This window comes from Armigeres subalbatus, chromosome 3 (assembly GCF_024139115.2).
Source record: "Armigeres subalbatus isolate Guangzhou_Male chromosome 3, GZ_Asu_2, whole genome shotgun sequence".
NCBI classification, from domain to species: domain Eukaryota; kingdom Metazoa; phylum Arthropoda; class Insecta; order Diptera; family Culicidae; genus Armigeres; species Armigeres subalbatus.
The window spans coordinates 37,962,652-37,990,174 of record NC_085141.1 but is presented as its reverse complement, the minus strand read 5'-3'; the positions used below and the strand labels follow the sequence as shown (position 1 = coordinate 37,990,174).

Sequence of the window (27,523 nt, the reverse complement as noted above, 5' to 3'; positions counted from 1 at the left end):
TTTATTTAAAAAACATGATTTTAGTAAAATTGGTTTAACTTGAGATAAAAAAATAACGTATCCCCAATTTTTTGACACTATAAAGAATATCAGATTTTCTTCCAGATGCCATTTGAATATATTTTTTTGGTCTGCCCTAACCGGAGATATCAACTTATGAAAAAAATGTGATTTTGACAGAAAAACGATTTAAACTTTTTATCGGAAAAAGATATTGAGCATATTCACCCATCAAAAGTTGCATTTTTTGAGCTCTAAAAGTCACCTTAAGACGACTTTTTCGAAAAATCTAAAATAAAAAAGTAGATAAAAAATACTGTTTTTTTGAGGTACACCCTAATCCTAAATCAACCAACTCAAGTGCTACAGAAAAAGTTTTTTAAGCAAAATTGATTGGAATAAGCTGCGCTACAACTTTGTAGAACATAACATGTCAATATTCTGAGAAATAAAAAAATATTTTCTATTTTTTCTTATATGATGGGCCACCCTATTTTTTTGGTAGAACCATAATGATGGCCTTACTATTGCGAACAATTTTGTAGAACACAAAAGTTACACAGAATTGTTAGTTTTCTGAACAAAACCCCTCCCACCATTCCTCCCCCTTCTCCAAATGACCATCCCACCTCTTTGTTAACTTCTCCTGAGGATAGAGAATGAGTGTACCAAATGGTTCAGAATGAGTGTACCAGTGGTTCAGAAGTAGTTAGCGAACATACATACATAGATTGGTTTTTATATATAAGAAAAAAATGAAAAAGAAGAAGATTAAGATTATTCCTTAATTCATTCATTTCTTCGTTCCTTCATTCCTTGATTCTTTCATTCTTTTATTGTTTGATTTCTTTTTTCCTACGTTCCTTCATTCTCCTAGTCCTTCATTCCATTATTGCTACACTTCTTCACTTTTTTTTTCTTCATTACTTTATTTCTTCATTCCTCCATTAATTTATTCCTTCATCACTTAATTCCTTCATTCATTTATTCCATTATTATTCCTTTATTATATCATTCCCTTATTACATAATTCTTTTATTTCTTTAAATTTTTTTCATTTACATTTCTTTATTGCTTCATTCCTTCATTTCTTTATTCCTTCATTTCGATAATCCTTCATTCCTTCATTCCTTTATTCCTTCTCTTTTTCATCCTTAATTTATTTATTCATTCGCTTTGCCATTACTTTATTTGCATCATTCCTCTTTTGGCTTCACTCCATTATTCCTTTATTCCCTATATATATTCACCATTCCCTTATTGCTTTTCTCCTTCACTTATTTATTCCTGCACTACCGCCGCATGCATATCTGGTCCATATTGATATATAACGTATGAATATGGTACAGTTTTTCTTGCAGCGGCAGTGCATTCCTTCATTTATTCATTCCTTTATTTCTTTATTCCTTTATTCTATAATTCCAAAATTTCTTCATTTTATCAATCCCTCATTCCTGCGTTCCTTCATTCTATTCTTTCTTTCATTCCTTCTTTCAGCATAGTGCACCGGTACGAAATTCGTCGACGTATGTCGTAACTTGCCCGACGGTGGCGTTTCGGCGTCACTCCAAAAGCTAACGACGTCGGCCGACATCGTGAATCTGCGTGACATTTTTTTTTGTTAACTAGGGACACGGCAGGTATTTCCGACCATCGTCATAGGGGCTAAAACCATCGAAAGGAGCGTCCTTTAGCTAGAACTCCACTATAGCAGAACATATCTCCTGAGCTTACGATTTGATACAGATGAGTTTGTCAAAAAAGTTTCTCTTTTATTGGTTTTCGAGACTATGACGAAAAGACGAAAATACCTGCCTGAACCCTACGTTCGACGAATACGTATTAGTGCAACATTCCTTAGCTTTATTAGAATGAATGTGTCTTAAGGCGAATATTCAATAAAATGTTGCAATCATATAATTACTTCTTATAAATCTAATATTTCCTAAAAAATAGATTATCTTTTAAAGCTCTTTTGGAGCGTGTACAGTAGGTGCATTGAAACAGATTTTGAGATACGGAACAACCTGTAATTGTCTATTCGACCCAACAGGATCATCGTCAGACACGTACAATTCTCGTTTGCCGTTAAACCTTCCTCTTCCTTGGTGCAAATTCTCATTCTATCACCTCGCCCAAGACGATGGAACAATTTTCCACTAACCTTATAATCATTGGCTTCTTTATCATCATCATTATAATCATCGTTGGGGACGAACCCCTTTTCCTGGGTAAGAACACTTCCGTATGGCCTTTCCCCTTCTCCACGAAGTTGAAGAACTGCTGGTCTACCACTCATGCCCCATTTCCCGAGCTTTCCGGCATAGGGTAGCAAATCGATTTCGGTGGCAGTCTTCGGTCGTCCCTGAGACGACATCGTCTCCGGGATGAGCAAGCAGTAAGCGAAAATGAAATTGCATTTCCAGTGACAATAACAATTTACCACCGACCACGAATTAAGTTCAGCACTTGCACTTGCCGGCGACAAAGCCGAAGAATTGACAACGAAAGACCCAGGAAAGACTCGGTGGCAATCATCGTCTTTGACGATGTGGCCACACCACCGCTGAGCGAAGTGTGGGACATAAAAATAGAAAATAAATTAATTTACAAGCATATATTGATTACGAGGTGCACACACTACTTTCGATGATTGGAAGGTGTTCTACGTCGAGGAAGAGCTTTCGGATTATCTCATCTTCTTCTCGCAAACCAAGCACTTATTCTGCTGACTACGCTACAAAGGAAAAGACCTAACATACACCAACTACGGGACTTGTCGCAGCTTGAAGAGGCAATTATTTCACACATCCAAATCCAACAGGTTCCTCCGATCTTATGGTGCAATGGTGATGCAATTGGTCTCCAGAGTAATCGTTGAATGAAAGTATCAAGTTCTTCAATTATCTAATCTTCAAATCGATTGATGCCGGTAAAATCTTATGTGAAGACTTAACTATGTGCTACTGAGAAAAATTTATTTGTTATTTGTCTTTAAATTTATCTAAAAATATTCAATCTGTAGCCTAATAAATGAGTTTCATCGGTGCATTCTCCTTTACATTCTCGACCACATCATTTTTCAACCTCGCCGTTTCCACTTCCCTCAAATACAGCTCCTCGATCAAATCTTCGATGAGTCCCTCCATCGACATCAAATGGTTCCTCATCGTTTCCATCAGCTTTTCCTGTTGCTCAATCTTCCGTTCCAGTTGCGCAATCTGTTGGCCCTGTTCGTTCTTCACCTTCGCCAAATCCGCCAGCAGTGTGTCGTTCAGCGACTGTATCTTCCGTTCCAGCTTTCGAATCTCCCACTGCGACTGCAGTGTCACCCAGCTGACGTAACTGTCCTGGCAGCAAAAGCCCTTCACCGATGTCAGGTTTGCTGCACATCGTGTCACATCGCCAAAAAATCTTATCGATCGCTCCTTCAAGCTATCCAGCAACTTCGGTAAGGAGCGACAGTTCCACTGGTTTCCCGGAAGGCCCAGATAGCGTAACAGTGGGAACGGCTCCCGAAGATCTTCCCCGTTCAGATACATTAGCAGATTCAAGCTCAGGTCTAGGATTTCCAGATTGGGCATCTGCCAATCATCGAAGCTTATGTCTTGCAGCTCGTTGTTGCTCAGACGAAGTTCGATCAGTTGTCCCTGCTTGAAAGCACCGTCCAAAGAACCGATCCTGTTCGAAGTCAAGTTTAGGACCTTTAGTTTTGTCAGTCGCTGGAAAGCTTTCAGATCAATGTAGTCAATGGAGTTGTGAGACACGTCCAGATGTTCCAGCTGTGACATGTCTTTGATGTTGGGTAGCCTTTTGAGTAGATTATGCGCCACGACGAACACTTTCAAACGGTCGTAGGACACTTTGTTGTTGATTGTTACGGATTTCAATTTATTTCCGGTGGCATTTAGGTGTACGAACTGCGGACAAACGAATAGTTGTTCTACGCCACAGTTCACAACAGTGAAGTTGGTCGGTGGTTCGCCAAATTCGTTATAAAACTCTTCGGTTATTTTCGGGATGTTGCCATTGACGAGCTCGACGAATTGAAGTTCTTCGGGTAGAATGATTGGCTCCTCTTCGTTCGGGGTATGCTCAACACCTTCTAGGATGCAAACGCCTGTCAAAGATGTGCGACACTCGTAGACTTTTTGCGCAAAAAGGCAGTCGAGTACGAATACCAGAAAAGGTCTAAAACGATAAATATTCGTTCGCTGAAAGAGGATAACGGAATGAAATAAAATTACTCACATGAAAATGCGCAGTAAACTCATTTCGCTTGATGAGGCAAAAGAAAAACAGTTCCTTGCTTGTTTCGAAGTGATCGACTGGCTTCCGCGATAAGCCGCATGGAACTAGACTAGTGCAGAAACTGACGTATGCAAATAGTTCATCAAATCGAGCACAATGCTGAGCAGATGACCGCTTTTCTGACTGATAAGGATTTGCACTACTGATCAACTGTGAGTCTTATCTATTAGGCAAAGAAATGAAATCAATTACACCCAGCTTTTTTTTTACACGTTTTTTTTTGCGAGGAATTTTTTTTGAGGTTTTTTACACAGATTTTCGAATTAAGGCAGCACCCAGCTGAAATTTTTCTACGTCTCTTTGAATAGAAAACACTTAGAATAATTTTATGGATGTTGGATCGATTGTTTCGCAAAGTACAAAACTCCATGCAATATGTGTATTGCTGGAATGGGATCGATGAGTAGAAGCCGGAAGTTGATGTTTGGCACCGTTTTTGGATTCAATATGGCGAACTTCCGGTTTGATAAAACCGCCGAAAACCCATTCAATATGGGTATTGTCAGAATAGGCTCGATGAGTAGTAGCCGAAATCCGGTTTGATAAAATGATCGAAAACACTTTCAGTGTTCACCCGATTTTGTCACTCCCCGATTTTATCGGTCGTTTTCGTTCCGATTTTGTCACCCAAAAAAAATCGAAAATTTTAGCCGTTATTTTTATTTTCGCAAATGATTTTCATGAAATAACTTTTACCGGCTGTGGATTATTATGAATGACTTCCGAGTATCTGTGAAGGATTCTGTAAGCATTTTTGACAAGAAATAACAAGTACCGTTCACGCATTATGGCTTTCAAATGTATAAACTGATTCATATTTGCGTAATTAACTAACAAAAATAAGATTTTTTTTCCGATTTTGTCACCATGCTCTATTCTATCACACCAATATTAAACAGGGTGGTGATACAATCGGGATGTTATGGTACCATCAGCCGGAAACCATTCCAAGAATTCCTCCGAGAGTTTCTCCAGAAATTCTTCCGAGTGTTCCTCAAAGAAATTCCTCAGGAAGTTCCTCAAAGCAATTGCTCCGGAATTTCTTCACAGGAATCCCTTCGGATATTCCTCATAGGACTTCCTCCGGAAGTTCCTCAAAGATTTTTTTCCTGAAGCTCCTCAGAAAAAATGCTCCGGAAGTTTGTCATAGGAATTTCTCAGGAAGTTCTACAAAGGATTTCCTCCAGAAGTTCTTTCAGGAATTTCTCTGAAAGACAATCGAGGAATTTCTCCGGAAGATCCTCAAAGGAATTTCCTCAAGAAGTTCCTCCGGATGTTCCTCAAAGGAATTACTTTGGAAATTACTCAAAGGAATTCCTCCGGAAGCTATTCCAGGAATTCCTCTGGAAGTTCCTCCAAGAAATTCTCCGCAGTTTCGTAAAATATTTCTCCAAGAACTCATTCGGAAATTCCTCGAGGAAACTAGACATTAAAAAAAAATAAAACTCAAGCTTCTGATAAAAACAGTCAAACATCCATGAATCGATATTGAAGGGACTATCGACTCAAGGAAATATCGAGGTGATAAATATAAAACCCTTCAGAAGCTGTTTGAAGGGACCATCATAGTAACTTAGAGAATATTTTTTAATATGCAATAATTTGCTTCCATGAGTTGTTATCGAGTCATAGAACATCGACTCATGGAGGTTTGACTGTACAAAATTTCCCTTAATAATGCAAAATTTCCATCAACACAAGACAATTTACCAAAAATCAAAACTTATTGGCATTGCTTTATTTTTATTTTCAAAAGCTTATAAAATTAAAAATTAATTTTTTATTTTGTTTAATTCTTTGTTGTAGAGGTCTTCAGGCCCTGACCGGTTCATCTCTTTTCAAAAGAAGTAAAGGGTGACTCAACATTTGCTATTAGATTATATTGATTGAGAGTTGGATTTATTCTTCTTGTTCGATGCTTGGTGTATGGTGCAGTGGCGTAGCCACGAGGGTGTTTTTGGACATAATAAAAAATAAAAAATTTAAAAACTTAAAAGTTTAAAAATTTAAAAATTTAAAAATTTAAAAATTTAAAAATTTAAAAATTTAAAAATTTAAAAATTTAAAAATTTAAAAATTTAAAAATTTAAAAATTTAAAAATTTAAAAATTCAAAAATTTAAAAATTTAAAAATTTTAAAGTTTTAAAATTTTAAAAATTCAAAATTTCAAAATTTCAAAATTTCAAAATTTGAAAATTTAAAAATTTAAAAATTTAAAAATTTAAAAATTTAGAAATTGAAAAATTTAAACATTTAAAAACACAAAAATTTAAAAAAAAATGTCTACGCGATTTTCTTACGACGAATATAGAATTTTTACAGATTTACACACGGATTATGAGATAGACGCGATTAATATTTTCAAAAATCAGTTTTCAAAACAAATAATTTAAAAAAATTAAAGAAAAATTGTTGCCGAAACTGAATGATGCCAAGATTGAATAGGGTCTGTAACTTTAAAATAAAAATACAGTGTCGAAACAATTTTGTCATTCACCGATTTTTTCTACCCCCGATTTTATCACGTTTTTGGACCCGATTTCGTCACATTTTCGACCTTTCTCTTTTTATTTTTGTAAATAATACTGCACACAACAATGATTTTCATGAAACAACTTCCACCGCCTGTGGCTTATTATACAATGTTTCGTAGTACCTTCTCGACAAAAAATAATAGGTACCGTTCACTGATTCATATTTGTGAGATGAATTAAAAAATTGAAAATAAAAAAAAATCCGATTTTGTCACATTCTCTATTTTATCACCCCAAAATTAACCAAGGGGGATATTACTGTACTGACGAATTTGTAATATTGATGAAGAAATACAAATTACAAAATGTAAAAATTTCAAAAATTGAAGATCTAAAAATAAAAAAAAGCTAAGAATTTCAAAATACACTCAACGCTCTGTTTACGTCACCTTTTGGGGGAAGGGGACGTAAATCAAATGTGACGTGAGAAATTTTTTTGCTAAAATTTCAAGAATTCCACTTAATTTATTGATCGTTGGATACTTTATAATAAATGAAATAATAATATATAAAAAAACCCGACTTAATCCACCTACAGTGAACGCAACCCTTCTTACACTTTTGAATGGTTGTGTGTGCCCAGTTCATATTACAATTTCTATGCATATGACCTTCAATTGAATATAAAATATCTGATATTATCATGCTTTTATCGATTTGAAAATAAAAAAAGGATATTTCTGGAAATTTAACAATTTTGAAAAAATACAAAAAGACTGCAGATTTGATTTGCCGCCTTAAATGGCAATATTACAGCTTCTGTTTAAGCCCAAAAGAGTTCAAATCGGGTCATAGACGGCTGAGATATTGGTGTGACAATTCTTCATTAGTAGTCTGAAAATATGTCTCACATTCGTATTTCACAGATATCTCTGAAACCGAATTTCCGATTGCAGAAAAAAATTAATGGGTCCAATGACAAAAACATAGCTTTCGTTTAAAGATAAAATCGCACAAATCGGTCCAAGGACGACTGAGATCTTGATGGGACATATTTTACCAATGTGTGAAGTTGATACATCTAATGCTTTATGTTCGTATTTCAGAGATATCTCCGGAACCCAATGTCTAATTGCAAGACAAAATACAATGGGTTCAATGGCAAAGTCATAGCTTTCGTTTAAAGATAAAATCATGCAAATTGGTTTACAGACGGCTGAGATATTTATGTGACATTATTTTGTTAGTTTTCTGAAAAATACACTTCATGTTCGTATTTCTCACATATCTCTGGAACCAAATGTCCGATTGCAAAAAAAAAAATGAACTTGTACAATGACAAAGTCATAGCTTTCGTTTAGTGTTAAAATCGTGCAAATCGGTCCACGGACGGCTGAGATCTTGATGTGAGATTTTTGTAACGCACACACATACGCACACACATACGCACACACGCACACACGCACACACACACACATACATACATGTGCTCAGTTCGTCGAGCTGAGTTGATTGGTATATACCACTTGGGTCTCCGAGCCTCGGATAAAAAGTCGGTTTTTCAAGCGATCTTTATACCCTTCTTAGGGTGTAAGAAGGGTAAAAAATGGATACTTTTAAATACATTCACTTGCGTCTTACATGAGGTTTGGTAAGATCTCTCCAAATTGTCCTGGAGTTTAAATCAAATGGTCTATCAAATCAACCGATGCCTTCATGATGTCCCAAGCCGTGATATCAACTCAATTATGTCCTTCGAGGATTTGTCTTTCACTTGCGTCTCAAAACAAGACATATGAGGTGTTGTAATATCTCCAAATTGCCCTAGAGTAGGAACCAAATAGTCTACCAAATCAACCTCGCTTGGAACTATGTCTCCAATGAAGGTGTGATCCCATTTTTTAAATCTTTATTAGCGAGTCTTTCAGCCCCAGACTGGTTCACCTCGGTTCCCAATTATGTCATCCGAGCACATGCACAGATGACATGAACTAGGTTCCCCAAACTACCCTATGTCCCCAGCACAAGTATGCACCCAATCGCATCCTCAAGGAACATTTTTTGTGGGTTGATACCACGGATGAGGATATCATGAAAGCCATTGTTGATTTGTAGACCATTTGAATCAAACTCCAGGACAATTTAGAAATCTTACAACATCTCATATGTCGTTACAAATTGTAACGCAAGTGAAAGAAAAATACTCGGAGGACTTAAATGAGTCGATACCGCGGCTGGGGACATCAGAAAAGGCTTGGTTGATTCGGCAGACTATTTGATTCAAACTAAAAAAATAAAATAAAAATTGAGAAATTAAAAATTAAAAAATATAAAAATTGAAAAATTTGAAAATTTAAAAATATAAAAAATAAAAAATTGAAAAGTTTAAAAACTTGAAAATTTAAAAATTTAAAAATTGAAAAGTTTAAAAATTTTAAAACTTAAAAATTTAAAAATTTTAAAATTTAAATATCTCAAAACCAAAAAATTTTGAAATTTTGAAAATTTAAAAATTTAAAAAAATAATAATTTAAAAATTTAAAACCTCAAAAATTTAAAAATTTTAAAATTTAAAGATTTAAAAATTTAAAAATTTGGAAACTTAAAAATTTAAAATCTTAAAAATTTAAAAATTTAGAAATTTAAAAATTTAAAAATTTAAAAATTCAAGAATTTAAAAATTCAAAAATTTAAAAATTTGAAAATTAAAAAAAAAAAATTAAAAAAAAAATTAAAAATTCAAAAAATTCAAAATTAAATTTTGTCACCCCTACTTTTTTTTAAATTTATTCTTTTTATTTTCGTAAATAATTTGATTTTCATAAAAGATCTTTCACCGATTTATTATAAATTATTTCGGAGTACCTTTCAAGGATTTTCAAGCCTTTTCGACAAAAAATAACAGTTACCGTTCACGTATTTTACCTTTCCAAGGCATAAACTGATTCAAAAATTGAAAATAAAAAAATCCGGTTTTGTGACATTCTTTTTTATATTACCCCAAAATTACCCAAGGGGGTGATAAAATCGCGATATTACTGTATGTACTGACAAATTTGTAAAATTGAAAAAAAAATACAAATTACAAATTGCAAAAATTTCTAAAAATCTAAAAAGAAAAAAAAATCTAAAAATAAGAAAAGTTAAGAATTTCGAAATAGAAATATTTTGAAAATTAAAGATTCTTAAAAATTCATAAGTTATAAAATTTCAAAAAGTTTAAGAATTTTGATATTTAAAAATCTAGAGATTTGAAAATTCAAAAAAATCTTAGAAATCAAACTTAAATAAAAAAAAATAAATAAAATATTTAAAACTTTGGATATAAAAAAGTAAAAAAATATTTCAAATTAAAAAAATCAAGTGTGAAACATTATAAAATTTCTAAGCTCAAAATATAAAGAGTTAAAAATTGAAAATTTACTATATTTACAAACTTGAAAAAATACGAAATTATCAAAATTAGTAATAAACTTTATATTTATTTTGCATAAGCTAGTTCTTATCACAAATGCTAAATGCCAAGCAATATTTCGTTTCGTCGAAAGAGGATTAAATAGGAACGTTTCCCGAATTTCTCGCCATTCTCATTTCCACTCCACTGCACTGTTGCAACGCCTTTGTCGTGTGTTCTCCGGTTTAAGAATAAAGAAGCTTTCCCAGCGCGTGAAAATTCATTCCCTCTCCTCCCTTACCAAATTGACAACAAGTAATGCCATCGCAGCACTAGCATCGGCACCAGCAGCAGCGGCATCACTCGAACGCAAATGTAATCCTCGTTAAATCCGATGAGATTATGAAATGAAATTTTATGCAAATGGCACTGGGGTCCCATCGACGCTTCTCCACCGAAAAAAAAACTAAATGAAAAAAACAACAAGCAGCGTATCTTATTATGGGAGTGAACCGGTGCAGTTGCCATGCTTGCTGTCGGTCGCACTTGATCCCCTGGCGAGATGGGGTACCTGAGACCATGTTTCGCTAACGACGCTCTAGTTTCGAAGGATGAAGTCTTCACATTTTTCGGCAGGAATAGTTTTGCCTTCATTTTCTGCAGTCTTCTCTTCTAACCTGGTGGGAAGGATACAATCACACCGAAAGTGAATTAATCCAACACTACCCTCAAACGTTACAAAAAGGAAGGTACTTATGGCAACCGGAATGCAATTAGGTGAGAGCTGTTTATGGGAGAAACCCCCCAAAGCTCAGGTCGGCAAACCTGCGAAACCCTTGTTTGTCCAAACGTATTCATACCACACCGGGGGAGGAAACTTTATAAAGCATGATTACACATTCGCCCTCTTTCGTCGACTCGAATTCCAAGTGAAACAGTTCAGCGTACCCGACGAAACTTTATGCTGTGGCGAACGCAAATGAATTTGGCTTGTTCCCGGTTGACAGGTGACGACTCCGACAGCACTCTTCAGTTCTGTAGCAGCACTTGAATTTACATTCGAATTCAGGGGAACCATTTAGTAGCTTGGGGGATGGGGAAACTAGTTAGACAGTGTGAACAAACTCTGCATAAATGGTTTTAATTCAGATTATGTAGAATTTCTGCAATTAAGGGGAGTTTATGTTTAAGGCTGAAGAGAAAGTAAAGGATTTGCTTTTCAGATCAAATGGTCATATATTATAGGTCATACACGCTTTCTATTAGCACTGTATTGGATTGGAAGAATTATTTCATAGTGTTTTTAAACCAAAAACTGTGATATAAAATTCAAATAAAGTTTATTAGATAGCAGATCCAATAACTTTCTTCTGGATGTTTATATTTAACCATCTCCATTGATCTTCCTTCAATCGATTTTCTTGCAACAGGTTGCATTCGACTATGAGTTCTGTTTTATTTTATCCTGTTAAAATTGTGCCAAATTTGACTATGGGTTCAAAAGCTGTGTCCAAAAACACAGATTACAAAACCGTAAGACAACATTACTGCGGTAAATTATGCATGTTTTTTTTTTAGTTTACTTTTGGAGTGAAATGACAACCTATCGCGATTAATCGTAATAACACTTAATTTTAATTATGCTTTCCTAAACGCACAAGACGATGACCACGAAAGCAAGGTGAAACTGAGCAGCAACAAGCATCGTCGCCCAACATCAACACTAAGGAAGAGGTGGAAATTACGTGACAAGGAAATTACATGTCACCAGGAGGTTGATGTTTCTTTTTATTCAACTTTTGCTTCTTCTGAAGCGAAGTTGGCATTTTTTTTCCTGCTTACGCGTGGTCGCCCCCTTTCAGCGCTGTCTGCTGCTTCTCGTTAAGCTCGTTTAATGTCGGTTTATCACGGGAAGGTTATTGCTGTGCATACTTTGCTGGGTGTCCGTGGGTTTAATTAAAATTAAATTTACATTCGCTTAAGCGAACTGGAATGCAATAGAGCAACCGTAAGGCACGTACCGAGATGGTTCTGATGAAATTTACTTGTTGAAATATTTGACCAACAATTTTGAAAATAATGAGTAGGAATATAATTTTTTAAATATTATTGGTGAAGTATTATGTTTCTAGGTGTGAAAAATGTGCCATCTATTGCACTGAATCCTAAAGCCAGAAAAGGTATGGACCACACTCCTGAAATAATATTTAATATTTGTTAGGTACATTCAGCTTGTGCTATAACGGTGTAAATCCGGTCATATCGCCAGGCTTGGTTCAACATTGAAGCTGACAATATGACGTGACCCATGCCGAGGCCCGAGGGCATGAATGGTCTGAGGGGTGAAACAAAACAATTAGTCAGGTAGTGGATGTTCCACAGAGTGAGGGATGCTTTGGTGGTAAATGGGTGGCAGTAGAGGTGTGCGCCGCCGCACCACGCCGCCGCCGCCGGCAGTTTTTGGCACGCCGCCGACGCCGACATTTTTGCATCGGCGCGCCGCCGTTTAAAATTTACCACGCCGATTGAAATTTTCAGTGGAAAATCCTAAGATTAATTGGATTCTCCGTATAATTTGCTGATATACCTCTACAACATTACGTTGAAACTTCAGAGAATTTTTCGTGAGGATTCCAATTATTTCCATGAAAATTCCTTACAATACCTTGTTAAAACTTCGAAGAGCTAAAACTAAGCGTGTGAAAATTGCGAAAAATGAAAAAAATTAAAATCTAATTTAAATTGAATTTTTGAATAGAAAAGAGTTGTTCGGCAGAAAGTCACAAGACTGAAAGTTGTTAGGCCGAATCGTTCAACCGAAAAGATTAATTGGTAGAAGCATACCCGAGCAAAGCTTAAGAGCAAATCGATAACTTGTTTTAATGTTGTGAAATCATCGATTATGTTTACTTAATTTGATATATTTTGGTCGTTTTAACGGTTAAAATAACAAAACGTTTATCAGAATCAGCTTACCGTGAAATCAAATCAAAAACTATTCTGCTGTCGATGAGAGGAAATCGAAAACTAAATTTGATATTGGTTTCCGATAGCAAAATAAGTACACAGCTTGATGTCATATCATTCAATTTAATAGTCTACAGCAACATGAGATCAAAATATATAATTAATCATGATGATTTATACATATTTGAAAACAAATTGTGAATCATTTTGTTGTCAAAATCAAAATATTCTATATGCTCTTATTATGTTTTCAGACTTAGATAGGATAAGTAGCCTACAGATATTTGGCCGAGAATCTTATTTGGTCGAACAGTTCCTTTGGCTAAAAAAATCGTGAACTTGTCCTTCGGCTGAAATAGTCGTTTGGTAGAAAGGGCAATTTGGTCAAAATGGACATTCGTTCGAAAGTGTCGTTCGGCTGAATTGGTCATTTAGGATATTTTCACGACAATAACGGGAGAATCTTTTGAATTTCGCCTCAAAAAATTGATTAACTTCCCAGAAATTCTTCAAGTTTTTCCAGAATATTCATTTGAAAATTATTTTAAGATTTTCCACGGGAACTACTTTCACGTTTCGAGAACTCTTTGTAATTACCAAGGGAAATTGTTTGGAATTTACATGAGAATTTCTACAGAGTTTTTACGGGAAGTTAGTCTAAATTTCTACAGGAAAATATTCGGAATATTCACGGAAAATTCCTATTGAGTCTCTGTTGAGTATTCTTTAAAATTCACACAGAAAATTTTGACTATAGTGAAAGAGATGCTTTAACGTTGACTTCCCCAATCTAAATTAATCAAGCCGGTTAGTTTGTTATCCTTTATTAGAGTGATTTTTTTTTTTCGCAGGGAGAAGTTCATCATTAAACGGCTAGTTTGGCATAGCCAACCTTAAAACATCGGAAAAATGCTCGGAGTTTGTTTTTGGTTTCTTCAGAAAATTCTTTCTACTTTCGATTAAAAATTCTTGGTAAGTTTCATTCCATTCCAATAAGACTGGAAGTGACAGACGGCCGAGCTGGTATTTTGGCCGAAAAAGCCGTTTGCCCGTTTCGTTCGTCTGGCCGAAACCATCGTTGCCCAATAATGTTATTTAGCAGAAATAGTTTTTTGACAGAATAGGTCATTTGGCCAAAAATGTCATTTGGCCAAACGGGGTCATACGGCCAAATTTCAATGACTGAACCTCGTACTGAACGGGTAATATGGTCAGAAATGGCCAGTTGTTTGGCGAAATGGTCTTTTTGACAATTGACCATTGAACAAAATTTCGTGGCCTCTTTATGTTTATGTCAATACTAGACTTTAGGCCAAAAGACATCTAGCCAGGTATCATTTAGCAAAACGGAAACTGTTAACAGATCAAAACTTGTTTTGATTGTTTGACTGAAAATGTAGTTTGACCGAAAGCGATGTACAGCCAAAAGGAAAATTTGGACGGACTTGTAAAAAGTTGTTTACTCTAACAGATCATTTAGCTGAAAATGCCGTTCGAGTGAAAAAGTCGTTTGACCGAATATACATCATTTGACCAAAAATGCCATTTGGTAAAAAATGGCATTTGGCAGAAAGAGTCATTTGGCCCTTAAATGTCCTTTCTGCAACCTTCTTTGAAAAGTGTCGTTCGGCTGAATTGGTCATTTTGCCAAAGAAGACGTTTATTCGAATTGATCATTTGACAGAAAATGCTGGTCGGCCAGAAAGGTTGTTTTGCAGAAAGGACATTTTCTGGCCAAATTACCATTCCTACCAAACACCATTGTCGGTCAAATGATCTATTTGGTAAAAAGATTTTTTCGGCCAAATTACCAGTTCAATTACATTTCGGCTGAATGTACATTTCGGCTGTATGTCGTTTTCGGTAAAAATACATTTTTTGGTCGGACCATTTTTGGCCTGATAACAGTTTCGGATAAACGTTCAATTCTGCTTAATGGGGATTGGTTAGATGGCTTTTGGCTTAAATGTTAGTATCGACTTAAAAGTAGAGAGGTTACGAAATTTCGTTCAACAGTCTTTTCAACGTAAATGTCATTATGCCAAACGGATGGATATTATGAACTAAATTACCCATTCAGTTATTGACATTTGGCCGTAACACCTGTAGGCCTAAATGATATTTTCGGACAAGTGACATATTCTGTCAAACGACCATATCGGCCAATCGGCATTTTTGGGTTGATGACCTATTCGGCAAAACGACCTGTTGGGGAAAACGACTTTTACGGCCAAATTACCAGTTCGGACATACGGCTTTCGGACAATGGAATTTCCCAAGAATTTCTTACGGACAATACACTAGTCGTACGATAACTGTAACATGACATTCTAGACGTCAAACAATTGTCAGATGTCGTCAAAATAGAAGTGCATCTGATTGTTCACCGCTATGCAGTGATCATCGACTTTGACATAGTTTTGAAGCTCAGCTGTTCGATAACTGCAAAACTGATGTAACTTTCGAAACAAACAATCCAAAAATATTTTCCAAATTTTGGTTTTCCTCCAGACCTTTCTGGAAAAGTTCATTAGATTTTTCATGCGAAATTTAAAAAAAATCTTCTTTTAATGTCTTGAAAATATGCCGAAAAAATGCAAAAAATAGCTTAGAAAAACGTAATGGAAAAAATCGCCACGCCGATTCACGCCGCCGCCGCCGGATAAAATTGCTTTCGGTGTGACGCCGAAAACGTCGCCGCCGCTGGCCAAAATTCTGACAAACGCCGCCACCGACGAATATCGGACCGGCGCACACCTCTAGGTGGCAGCGGGTGGTACCCGCTCACCTCCAATTAGCGCATATGCGGTGCAGGCGAAAGGGAGTTGGGGATATTACATGTAATACCCCTCAAAGTGACCCGAGCAGCACAAGTCAGACAAAAATGGTTACAGCAACTTGATTGTGACTGAATCTGGTAGCAAATAAGTTGCAGTAACCTATGTGAAACATGCGTGCTGCTGTGGGAGGGACCGAATGTGTGGACAAGCACACAAGTAAGCCTCACATGGTACGTATGGTCGGTAGTGATAGAATCAACGAAGTCTCACTAGCCCTGGCATGAGTGTCGAGGGGTTGATGCTTTTGGGGCACCTCAGAAATAGGAGAGGGAAGATCCATAAAGTACGTCACGCAAAATTGGGCGATTTTCAACCTCCCCTCCCCCCTTCGTCACACTTTTTGTATAAAACCTTTGAAAATTTTGTATGAGTCGTCACGCTGCTCGGAACCCCCCCTCCCCCCTAGGAGCGTGACGTACTTGAAAGCGTGACATGAAAGGCAAGTGGTGCCACTCTGTTGCAGGACGGGATGACCCCCACACGGATCGAGGACTATATGGTCTAAAAAGTGTCAGCAGAGGTACTTCCTTTTCGAACGTTACTAGCGCCTGTAATTTTCGATGGATTTTGAAGATTTATATATTAATCGACACGGCACTCTCCAGTAATTTGCCAGTTAAGATTTCTAACGATAAGCTATTTAAAATTTCAATTCTTGTCAAAGCCAGTAACAGTTTTAGATGTAACCAAACCAATCTCGTTTGTGCATTCCTAACACGGACATCACAATGATGTAAGTCACGGGCCTTCGAGTCCACAGCAAGATTTTCTTTGTGTATTAAATAAGCAGTGCGCGAGTCATTCCTCCAGTGTGTGACAGCAGCGCGTACGGACGTGCTTTTTGCTCGCGGATTTTTTTTCAAGTGTTTTTTCTCGTTCATGCTCTGTGTTTACGTTTTCGCTTCGTCGCGTTGGCGTTCTTTTCTCCCGGACCCCCAAAAGTTAATGGTCCCCAGGTCCGATTCCACCGCGTGCAGCCTTCCACGTTCATGGCCTTCCACGAAGTCGCTGGCTCATATCTGGTTCTCTGTTGAATATTGTTTTCGCTATTCTTTCTTCCGACATTCGCACTAAGTTACCAGCCTACTGAAGTTAGCCGTATTTTCAACGATTCACAATATTTTCTTCGTTGTATACTTGATACAGCTCATGATTCATGCGTCTGCACCACATACCATTTTCTAGTTTCGCCTCTTTTAACGTCCATGCTTCATGTCCATAAAGGACCACTGGTAGAATCAGAATTTTGTATAGATCAAATTTCATTTCCGTCTACATGTTGCGGGACCTAAGCTGGTTACGTAATCCGTAAAAGGCCCTATTCTCAGCAGCAATACGTCTTTTCACTTTACGGGAAACATCATTGCCACATGTCACAAGCATTCCAAGGTAAACAAATTCTTCAACAACTTCAAACACATCCCCATCAAGCACTACTAGGTCTTCCTCTATCTCTACCTGCCACCATGTATTTTGTCTTGGTAGAGTTAATGGTGAAGACTAAGCTCACCATTTCCCGATTCAGCGGGACAAAAGCCTTCACTACTGCTCTGTGATCGATTTCAATAACGTCGATGTCGTCCGCAAAGCCCAGGAACATATGCGACCGAGTGATGATAGTGCCTTTCCTCTGCACGCCAGATCTCCTAATAGCTCTTCGAATGCAATGTTGATCAATAAATTCGAAAGTACCCACAATCAATCCAAACAAGGTTGACACTTCGTCTGCAATCCAAATACTTGATTTCGAGCTATCCAGCATTGCAAGCTCAATTTTACGAGCCACGTCGATTATTGGCAATAAAATCTTCATCGCGAATGATGTCCAACAGATCGGCGGTGCAAAGTCAGGTAAGTAGGCTTATAGCAGGTGTAGGCCAGCATTGTCTATTATCCGATACGGCGTACCAGCATGGTCCAAAGTACTAGAGGCCGGGTGCAATGTTAAGAAATTAATCAGGGTACACCGGCTGATGTGTCTGCGGATTGCAAACGCATACAGCACCATATCTTATGAGGCGGTGTGCGTCATTGCTGGGATGATGTCGATAGACATACTTCTGGAGGAAGATGTGGAGTGCTTCAACGACAAAGACTCGGTGCAAGTGCGATGTGTCAAGAGAGCAGCTTCGTTGTTCAAATGGCAAAGAGCATGGGACACTGCCGTCAACGTCGCTGCTGCGTTATAACGTCGAGTGCGTTAGCATAGGCGTGAGCGTTCTCAATAGTCCTCCCCTGATGTATTGCATAATTGCGGGCCCGAATACGGACTGGCGAAAGGGTTTTGGTTTTAGTGGGTCGGGTGATCCCATCCCCGCACTACCTGAGTTAACCTCCTCAGGTACCTGTTGCAGATCTCCGTTAACCCTTGCTCAAGAAAAAAAAACACTCTAGTCTGTGCCTTTTCTTATAGATTGGGCATATGAGGCCGTCCAACCAGCCGGCAGGCAGTTCTTCATCCTCCCATATTTTCTGGATAATGTGGAGCTCGACCGGGATCTCGTCCTTTCCAGCAGCTTTACTGTTTTTCAGCTCGTTTAGAGCCTTCTTAACCTCGTCCAGCGTTGGTGGTTACACAGCTTGACCGTCGCCGACTATGTCCTTCCTGCTCCTTAAAACACCTTCATTTTCACCGTTTAACAAATCTTCGAAGTGCTCCTTGTCTGTCAGTAAATTCTCCTCTCGGTCATTGCACATGGCGGCCACTGGCGCAGTCTTATGCCGCGCGCCATTTACAGTTGCGTAAAACCTCCGCATATCGTTTCTATCCATGTTCTCCTGCGCTTCAGCTATCACACTCTCTTCGTGTTGCCTTTTTTCTACGGTGGGCTCGTTTCTCTTTTGCCCTTGCTACACTGTACCGCTCTCTGTTGGAATGGGTAGTGGCTCGCATTCGATTCCTAGCAACATTTTTGTCGTCCGTCACTCGCTGGCACTCCTGGATATTTTCCCACAATCTGTTGATGTCGCCAGATCCGGTGGCATCTCCTATCCGCTCGTCCAGCTTCTGGTGGTACTGTTCAGCAACTCCCTTAACTGACAAGCGTTGGATATTGAAACGCATCGTTCTATTGATTCGTGAATTTGTGACGCTGGAAAGTCGCGCTCGATTTTTTGCAACTACAAGATAGTGATCCGAGTCGATGTTCGGACCTCTGAAGAACCTTACATCTATAGCATCCGAGAAATGTCGTCCGTCGACCAGCACGTGGTCTACCTGTGAGCAAGTGTCTCCACTCGTTCATATTCTTCCGTGCGAAGTAGGTACTGCTTATTGCCATCCCTCTAGCAGCAGCGAAGGTTACAAGTCGCAGACCGTTATCGTTAGTAGCAGAATGAAGAGCTTCCGTACCAATGATAGGGCGAAAAAAACTTTCTCTTCCGATCTGCACATTTGCATCCCCGATGACAATCTTTACATCGTGTGTTGGGCACTCTCCGTAGGCCTTATCAAGGCTCTCATAGAACTCATCTTTCACGTCATCAGGCTTATCGTTCGTTGGGGCATAGATGCTGATCAGGCCATAGTTGAATAATTTTCCCTTCATTCTCAACACGCAAATGCGGTCGCTTATCGGTTTGCACCGGATAACACGCTTCATCTGCTTTCCGATTACCATGAAGTCAACTCCTCGTTTCGCTCTGTCACCACCGCTGAAGTGAATGAAGTGTTCGCTGAATCGCTCACCTGAATGAAGTGTTCGCTAGGCCACCGTATTTCCTAGATTGCTGCCACACTCACGCCGACATTCTGCAGCTCACGAGCCAGGAGCCCAACACGTGCGGGTTCATTCAAAGTTCTTACGTTCCAAAATCCGACTTTCCAATCTTCCAATCTTCCGAGTCTCTTGAAAGGAGCTTTTGAATCTCTTGAAAATAGGCTTCCGCAGCTCTTGATAAGATGCTTCTGCGCCTCTTGTAGAGAGGCTTTCAAGCCTCTTGAATGACGGCTTTCGAGCCACTGAAAATGAGGCTTCCTTTGCATTTTGAAAGGACGCTTCTGAGCCTCTTGAAAGAAGAATTCCGAGCTTCGGAAAGGAGGCATCCGAGTCTCTTGAAATGAGGGTTTCGAGCCTTTTAAAAGGAGCCTTTCTAGCTTTAAAAAAAAGGCTTTCTTCCCTCTTAAAAGGAGGCTTCCGAGCCTGTTGAAAGTAGGCTTCCGGGCCTCTCAAAAGCAGGAGTACGGGCCTATTTTTTTTTTTTTTTTTTTTTTTTTAACGAGGGTAATGGAAATCTGCAAACAGACACCTGGGGAGGCGAACCCAGGTAGTGTGGGGATGGGATCACCACTCCCGACCCACTAAAACCAACTCCTTCCTCTCCAGTCATTCCCCCGGCCCGCAATTAAGCAATACTTCGGGGGATGACTATTGGGCATTGCGCCCCCTCCATGACGTACACAAGTGCACGTATGCGCCTCAGCTCTTCGACACTCCCCATGCAACACATTTGCACAAGACACACTGGCACCACATGTGCCCCAACACTCACCTGCCTATGCCGCTTGAATGACTGCAAGGGACAAACAGGTACCCTGCAGGGGTACCCCATGCCGCCATCTCACAACATAGGCAGTCCTCACTCAGTGTGGTGTTCACCCCATCCTGCAACAAGGTGCCACCACTTGTCTACCAAGCCGGAGGCGACCCTAGGTTAGTGGCTCCTATGCCGCTCCTACCTCAGCTACGAGGCAGACCCTTTCATGTCTCCTATTTCTGAGGTGCCGCAGAGGCATCAACCCCCCGACACTCCTGCCAGGCCTAGCGAGACTTCACTCATTCCGTCCCTGACAGCCGGATCACACTACTGCCTAAGCAGCCACTCTGACCATACGTACCATGCGAGTCTGACTTGTGTGCCCGCTCATACATTCAGTCCCGATCGCTTGCACCACTTGTGCACCACTCTCTTTGACATTCAGTCACTCACTCAGTGGGGGTAGTAATACCCCCATCTCCCATTTTTATCCACTCTGTGCACCTCCCGTGCATCGTTTGGGCGTGGAACACGCGGCACGTCAGACATGCCTAACACTCACCTACCCAGGCTTTGATTCTGCCAATAGGTCACCGTTAGGTACTATGCCGGTAGCACCCACCCATTGACGTTTCGAAGCCCAGGTAGTCCTCAGCCAATGTGGTGGTCTCCCCATCCTGGAACGGGGTCGCACCACTACCTTACATGTCTCCGATTTCTGAGGTGCCGCAGAAGCATCAACCCCCCGACACTCCTGCCAGACGCAGCGAGACTTTCGTGTCCCCTACTACTGAGGTGCCGCAGAGGTATCTGCCCCCCGACACTCCTGCCAGGCCTCACCAGACTTCAGTCATTCTAACACTACCGACCATGCGTACCATGCGAGACTTACTTGTGTGCTCACCCATACACTCGGTCCCTCATTCTGTGGGGGTATTACGAGTAATACCCCCAACTCCCATTCGCTTGCACCACATGTGCACCACTTGGGGGTGTGTGGGTACCACCCACTGCCACCCGCTTGCCGCCGAAGCAGCTCTCACTCTGTGGAACCTCCACAGGCTCCGTTAACGACCTGGCTAATTGTTTCACCCCCAGGCTATTCATCCCTTCGGCACGGGTCGCCTGACACCTTGGGATTCAGGGTTAGGGGCTTGTATGCTTTAAGCGGCACACGGTCGCTTGATAAGGTTTGCTTGCGGATATGTGGTTTTTGGGAGGGAATTAACAGCGCCCCTGTTAACCCCACCACCTCCTAGGCAGAACCCCCTGACTCACAGACGGCTGGGGAGGGGTCGTCAAGCCCTTGGACATGGTCCCTGTTGCCCGCACGAGTACGGGCCTATTGAAAGAAGGATTCTGAACCTCTTGAAAGGAGGTTTCCGAGCTTTGTGTATAAAGGCTTCCGAGCCTCTTGAATGGAGGCTTCCGAGCCTTTTGAAAAGAGGCTTCCAAGCTTTTTGAAAAAAGGCTTCCGACCCTCTTGAAAGGATCTTTCGGAGCTTTTTGGAAGAAGGCTTCTGAACATCTTGAAAGGAAGCATTCGAGCCGCTTTGAAGATGACTTAGAAACGTAGAAAGATGCTTCTAATCCTCTAGCAACGAAGTAACTGAGCTTTTCTAAAAAAAGCCTCCATGTCTCTCTCCGAAACTTTAGATTTTAGATTTTTGTACAAAAGCCTGTGTCTAACATATTATTCAACATTTTGTTTAGATCAGGTAGGTTGCATTGAAGATTTTTAAAATTCGCTCATTCTACCTTTTTTCCGTTGGATCTTTAGTTCTGCAGCCCCTCATTCGCTGATCTGGTTGAGGAGAGGTTCAATTGGCTTTGATTTACTGATCGCCATGCATATTAGCCAGACAAAGTTTCGAAATAAAAAATACACAATTATCAAAACATTATCAATAAGCTCCAATTGAAATTGTAATACGCCCGCCATTATGCATTTTTGTCCGAGGTACCCCCTATGGCCAGCGAAGGTACCCCCAGGGGTACATGTACCCCAGGTTATTTTGCAGTTACTTGGTCGTCAAACATTTCCCGCTTTTCCCGCTTTCTCTGTCCATGCTGCATGAGGGCGCACAAATGCGCAAGACTCTACATGACTTTACGATGGTTACATTCATTCCCGCTCCAATCAGCTGCTGAATCTCATGAAATTTCGTAACGATTGCTTCTTAGTTGCATTCCTACTAACTTTCCACTCGAATTATAATGTGAAAATATTTGTTACAAAGAATACAAAACTCAAACAGAGATTATTTTTATTTTTTCCCAAATAATAACAATACTTCTCAATATAAAATCTAAAACGAACATATCCACAATCTTCAATGCTTGGCTCCGGCACAATAAAAAATTTAGGCTTCAGTTTGACAACCAAATCTATTCTATTCGCACTACCCAGATCATGGCTTGTTATGATTCGAAACGTGGTTAGCGACGTGTAGCCATTGACCTAAAGACACTATATACAAAGACGGGAAGTCTGATCCCTGAACAAATAAATCCCCAGGCAACTCTGCGTACGCAACACTGTTGATGCTGGATATACTTTCCACATTGGTCTATACGAATTTCATAATTCAAAAATAAATTCATGGAAAAAATATTCAAATAATAATACAAACATATTTATTCATGCTGGTTCAAATGAACCCTTGCCAAATGTTTCGGCGTTCCAAAATATAATGACAGGTCTCTTGCTCGATTGAAATGACACTGACAGTAAATTTTGAATTCCAATTGGAACATTTCCCGTCTTTGTTTACAGTGTCTTTACATTGACCGAGCCGAATGGAGAACAATCTGATATACCGCACAGGCCACTTCGGCCTTAGTCCGAATAAATAAATAAAAAAATATGATTCGGAACAGTTTTTGCATTTCTTTCATCGTTGTTCGTTATCTATTGAGAGCGATTTCTGCAATCCCTGGTCGTTGCCAATCGACGAATCAGCCGAAGAAACGAAAAAAGCAGCAATCGCAGCTGCCGCAGGTGCAAGCAGAGCGGAAGGCGAAGTACCCGCCTGTGTTTGTGAAGGGCAATTTGCCTGATTTGCGCCCGAAAATTCTCCAACTGGTCGCGAATGGGGATGAAATGTACTTTTCGGCTCTGCAGCGAGGGCGTAAAAGCGATGCCGGCGAACAAGGGCCATCATCAATCCGTCGTTGAGTTGCTTGAGGTCCACAAATATGAGTACTACACTCATGACCACCCCGGCACGAAGCCGCTTAAGGCTTTGCTGCGAGAATTCCACGACATGAAGGAAGAAGAGCTCCAAGCTGAGCTCGAAAGTTGCGACCTGAAGCTAGTGGCCGTTTCCAAGGTTGCTCGTCACGACAAGGCGAGGAGATATCGCGACCAGCTTTATCCGGTCAATCTGGAGCACGGCTCCACCACCTGGAAGGACCTGAAGCTGGTCGGTATTATAAATCACACCGTCGTTGACTGGGAGCAATATCGGCCAGTGCACCGCGAAGTCACGCAGTGTACCAACTGCTTAAATTTCGGGAACGGCACCAGGAAATGCCGTATGAGGCTGCGCTGCAACAAGTGTGGCGAACCCCATCCGACCGAAGAGTGTGACAAGATGAGGTTGGCCGATCCCAAGTGCGCCAACTGTGGTGACAAAAATCGGACCACCACAAAGGGCTGCCCAAAGCGAACGGAGTTCCTGGAAATTCGGAAGAAGGCTCTCACCAGAACCCTTTCGAAGAAGAACCGTGTTTCTGCACTCAACGAGGTGAACTATCCGGCCATGGTTGCTCCCCGACGAGCGATTTCGATCCTCCCACAGTTACAACCGCACAGGCGACTGGCAGCAGCAGCTGCGTCGGTTCAAGTTCCAGCACCGCCGGCTCTATCCTCCAGCGGATGGCCACCGCTCCCTCCTCCTGGATTCCGTAGGCAGCCGGAGAACGACAATGTTCCACCGGAAGAAAATGCTCCGATCTACACCCCGGAGCAACTGATGCCGATATTCGCGCAGCTCGCCAGTCGGTTGCGCGGATGTTAAACCCATTTCATCCAGGTTTTCACTCTTGGCAGGTTGACGCTTGCTCGCTCAAAAGCAAAACTATCGAGCTGAAGGATTTCCTTGAGGAGTAGGAAATAGACGTGGCGTTCATCACCAAAACGCACCTGAAACCGGAGGTGAACGTCAACATCCCGGATTTTCGCATCGTGCGACTCAACCGGCCGTCCAGGGGAGGTGGTGTGGCCATCGCACTTCGATACAACATCAACTGTCGCCTGCTGTCAAGCTTCCAGCTGAGTGTCATCGAGGCCATCGGTGTCGAAGTTACTACTTCTGTCGGCACAATCACGCTCATCGCGGTGTACTGCCCAACTCAATCCAAAGCCGGCGACGGATCATCGGCCGCCCTTCGAAGGGACATCGTCAAGCTCACTCGGAGTTAGTACATCATTGCCGGCGACCTGAATGCCAAACATCAAGCATGGCATGGCACCATCTGAAGCAATGATATGGAGGAAGGCCACTACATGATCCAGAGTCTGGATTCCGCTACTCGGCTTAGTCGGTCCGGAGTACATGCTACAATCGACCTGTTCATCACAAATATGTACGACCATATTTCGTAGCCTGTTGATTATCAGGACCCCAGCTCGGATCACTATCCGGTGGTGGCGGAAGTGGGCTCCTCGGTCAATCGGCATCAGCAGTCCCGGCGAAACTACCATCGAGTCGACTAGTTCCAAAGTTGCGTGGACGACAACATCAACTACCAGCGACATCCGATTATACCAGAAAAGTCAACGAGCAGCTGCACGCCATCCAAGAAGGCCTGTCCCAGGCCCGTGAACAACAACAGGCCCGTGTTCCAACTGCTCGAGTGGTAAGCAACACCCTAACCACAGACAAATAGACGTAATACTAATGAAATTTCCATCGTCCATCGACTCAACGGTCGCTTTGAGTTCAACTGATTAGAATGAATTTTAGTTCTATTTATTTTCCAGGATGATTGAGCATTACTCATTCTAATCCAACTAAAACATCGCGCAGGATGCGCACGTCCATTACAACAATTACCTGTACAACTTTTCAACCAGAAATGATATTGACCACCAAGAATACAAAAATGCATAGCAGCTGGATAATGTGGCAATTTCAGTGAGACATTACTCAACAAGTTTGACTAACTTACCTGCACAATAAAATGCGGGAAAACTTAAACACCATGCATGACTTCCGAAACCAACTTTAAATAATTAGGTAATTTCATGTTGGTGAAACATGCGAGACCATAGCTAGATTTGAGGGAGTAAGTTTCTCAGCGCTAGGCGACAGGAAATTAAAATAATCATAGCAGGCGCCGAGCATCCAACAATAAACCTATCGCACGCCATGCTGGGTGTAGCTCGCAATAATTCTGCTGTTGTGTGTAAATATCTTCGGTGTTGTTGTTGCTGCATCCGGTGCTGGGTGCGACTTTCCGTTAGAAAATTTGACGTTCCAAAGTTGGGCTGCAGAGCGGAAGAACGATGACGGTCGGCGGCAGTTAATACTACGCTGCAAGTTAACTCCTGGAGATGTGCTGGGAAAGATCGCGAGAAAGTTTAGCTTGCTCAGTTTCGGTTCCAGAATTACAATTAGTTGTAGGATAAACTGGGTTGGATAGTTGCGTACGTACGCTGAAAGTGATAGCACACCTACCGCAAACAGTTTCTGCGAAACTGAACAAACTTTCTTCAGGAAGCCACTGTTTTATAATTCGGAACTGGGACATTTTAAGACTCCACTTCCAGGTTTATTGTAAATCAGTTTAAATTACTGAAAGCGTATACGAGTGCCGTGGTGCAGAGAAATATATTGTTAGTAGTGAAACATTGTTTCAGATGGAAAACAATAAGATTTATGACATCGTAATGCTTCACGGCAAATGGGACTTCAATTAAACGAAAGATTGAATAAAGTAATCAATCAGATGTCTATTAATGCAGCCTACTGTTTGAAATATTAATTCTAATGATTTATTTATCGCAGTTTTCGACATGTTAACAAAGAACATGTACTTCCCAAAAAACGCAATTAGGTTCAGGATTCCCTTTAGTAAATGTATATAATAAAAATGAAATGGTCTGTGTTCGTATCCGCATAACTCGAAAACGGCTGGATGGATTTTCTTCATTCCTTCAGCCGAAATGTTTTATTGTTTCACGGTTTATATGTAATTTTATCATTAAAATTCACGAGTAAGGTTGAAATTATGAAAACTGAAATAAGGATATTTCGCATGGGTTTTTCAAAGCACATTTTCGCCTACTATGCAGGACAACGTCTGCCGGGTCAACTAGTGTTCCCCAAATGCTTTACTTGTTCATTTGTTTAATAAAACGGATGTGATGAAATTTACTTGAAAAATAAGTCACAAGATAAATCGCAAATGTACCATGCGTCTCCATATGCTTTCTTGCTTATATGCTGCTGAACAGCTCTTAAAATCTCTTCCTATCATTTCCCCTGGGAGGCCCGTTTTTTGCCTGAAAAATACTCATGAGGAAATTCAGATATCGATGTACCTTTTCCAACTTTGTGATCAAATAATCTCGAAAAAAACGCCAGTAACCAGTCAAATTTAGAAGTTGAGAACTACAGATGCAACACATGAGAATCACGAATACAAAAACTTTTTCCGATTTTGTCGTCCAGTTATAATCACTATTTTGCTATTCAAATAATGAATTTCATTGCTACGCTTTCAACACCTTTCCGCTATAGTATTCCATAAATGATGGAAGGAGTGTTGCAATTTTTAGCATCAAACGCACAAATGAGGCACATGTTTGTTTGCTCATCAAACTAGCAACTGATACTGTTGCTGGTGAACTTTTTATTTTTCATTCACTCTCTCGTTTTCAGACCAAATACCCTTTACCAGACAAAGCACCAAATTGAATAAAATACTGTTCTAACCGGTGTCGGGCAATGGGCGCGGTAGAGTTTGCTGTCCACATAGCTACCGTTGTGCCACTTATCGCTCGAACGGAAGCTTCACTCCATAGGGAATAATGGCAATACGTAACTTCTAG

General features: G+C 40.2%; 2 protein-coding genes across 8 annotated transcripts in view; one reads left to right on the top strand and one right to left on the bottom strand.

Annotated features, from left to right (window-relative positions):
- The window catches only part of LOC134227195 (low-density lipoprotein receptor-like), a 1,220,229-nt gene that overhangs the window by 692,819 nt on the left and 499,887 nt on the right, over positions 1-27,523 (top strand). The window contains exon 1 of one of the 7 annotated variants that reach the window (XM_062708527.1): positions 14,768-14,771. The exons of the other annotated variants lie outside the window; for them this stretch is intronic. The gene's annotated coding sequence lies outside the window, so the exon portion shown is untranslated. Of the gene's footprint in view, positions 1-14,767; positions 14,772-27,523 lie in introns of those variants that run through there. 7 annotated transcript variants of the gene reach the window in all.
- On the bottom strand, positions 1,823-4,396 carry LOC134227957 (uncharacterized). The gene is made up of 2 exons (XM_062709673.1): positions 4,252-4,396; positions 1,823-4,191 (listed from the first exon to the last, which is right to left on the bottom strand). Exons 1-2 carry the CDS (start codon positions 4,272-4,274, stop codon positions 3,027-3,029), a joined length of 1,188 nt encoding a protein of 395 aa, XP_062565657.1. The 5' UTR covers positions 4,275-4,396; the 3' UTR covers positions 1,823-3,026.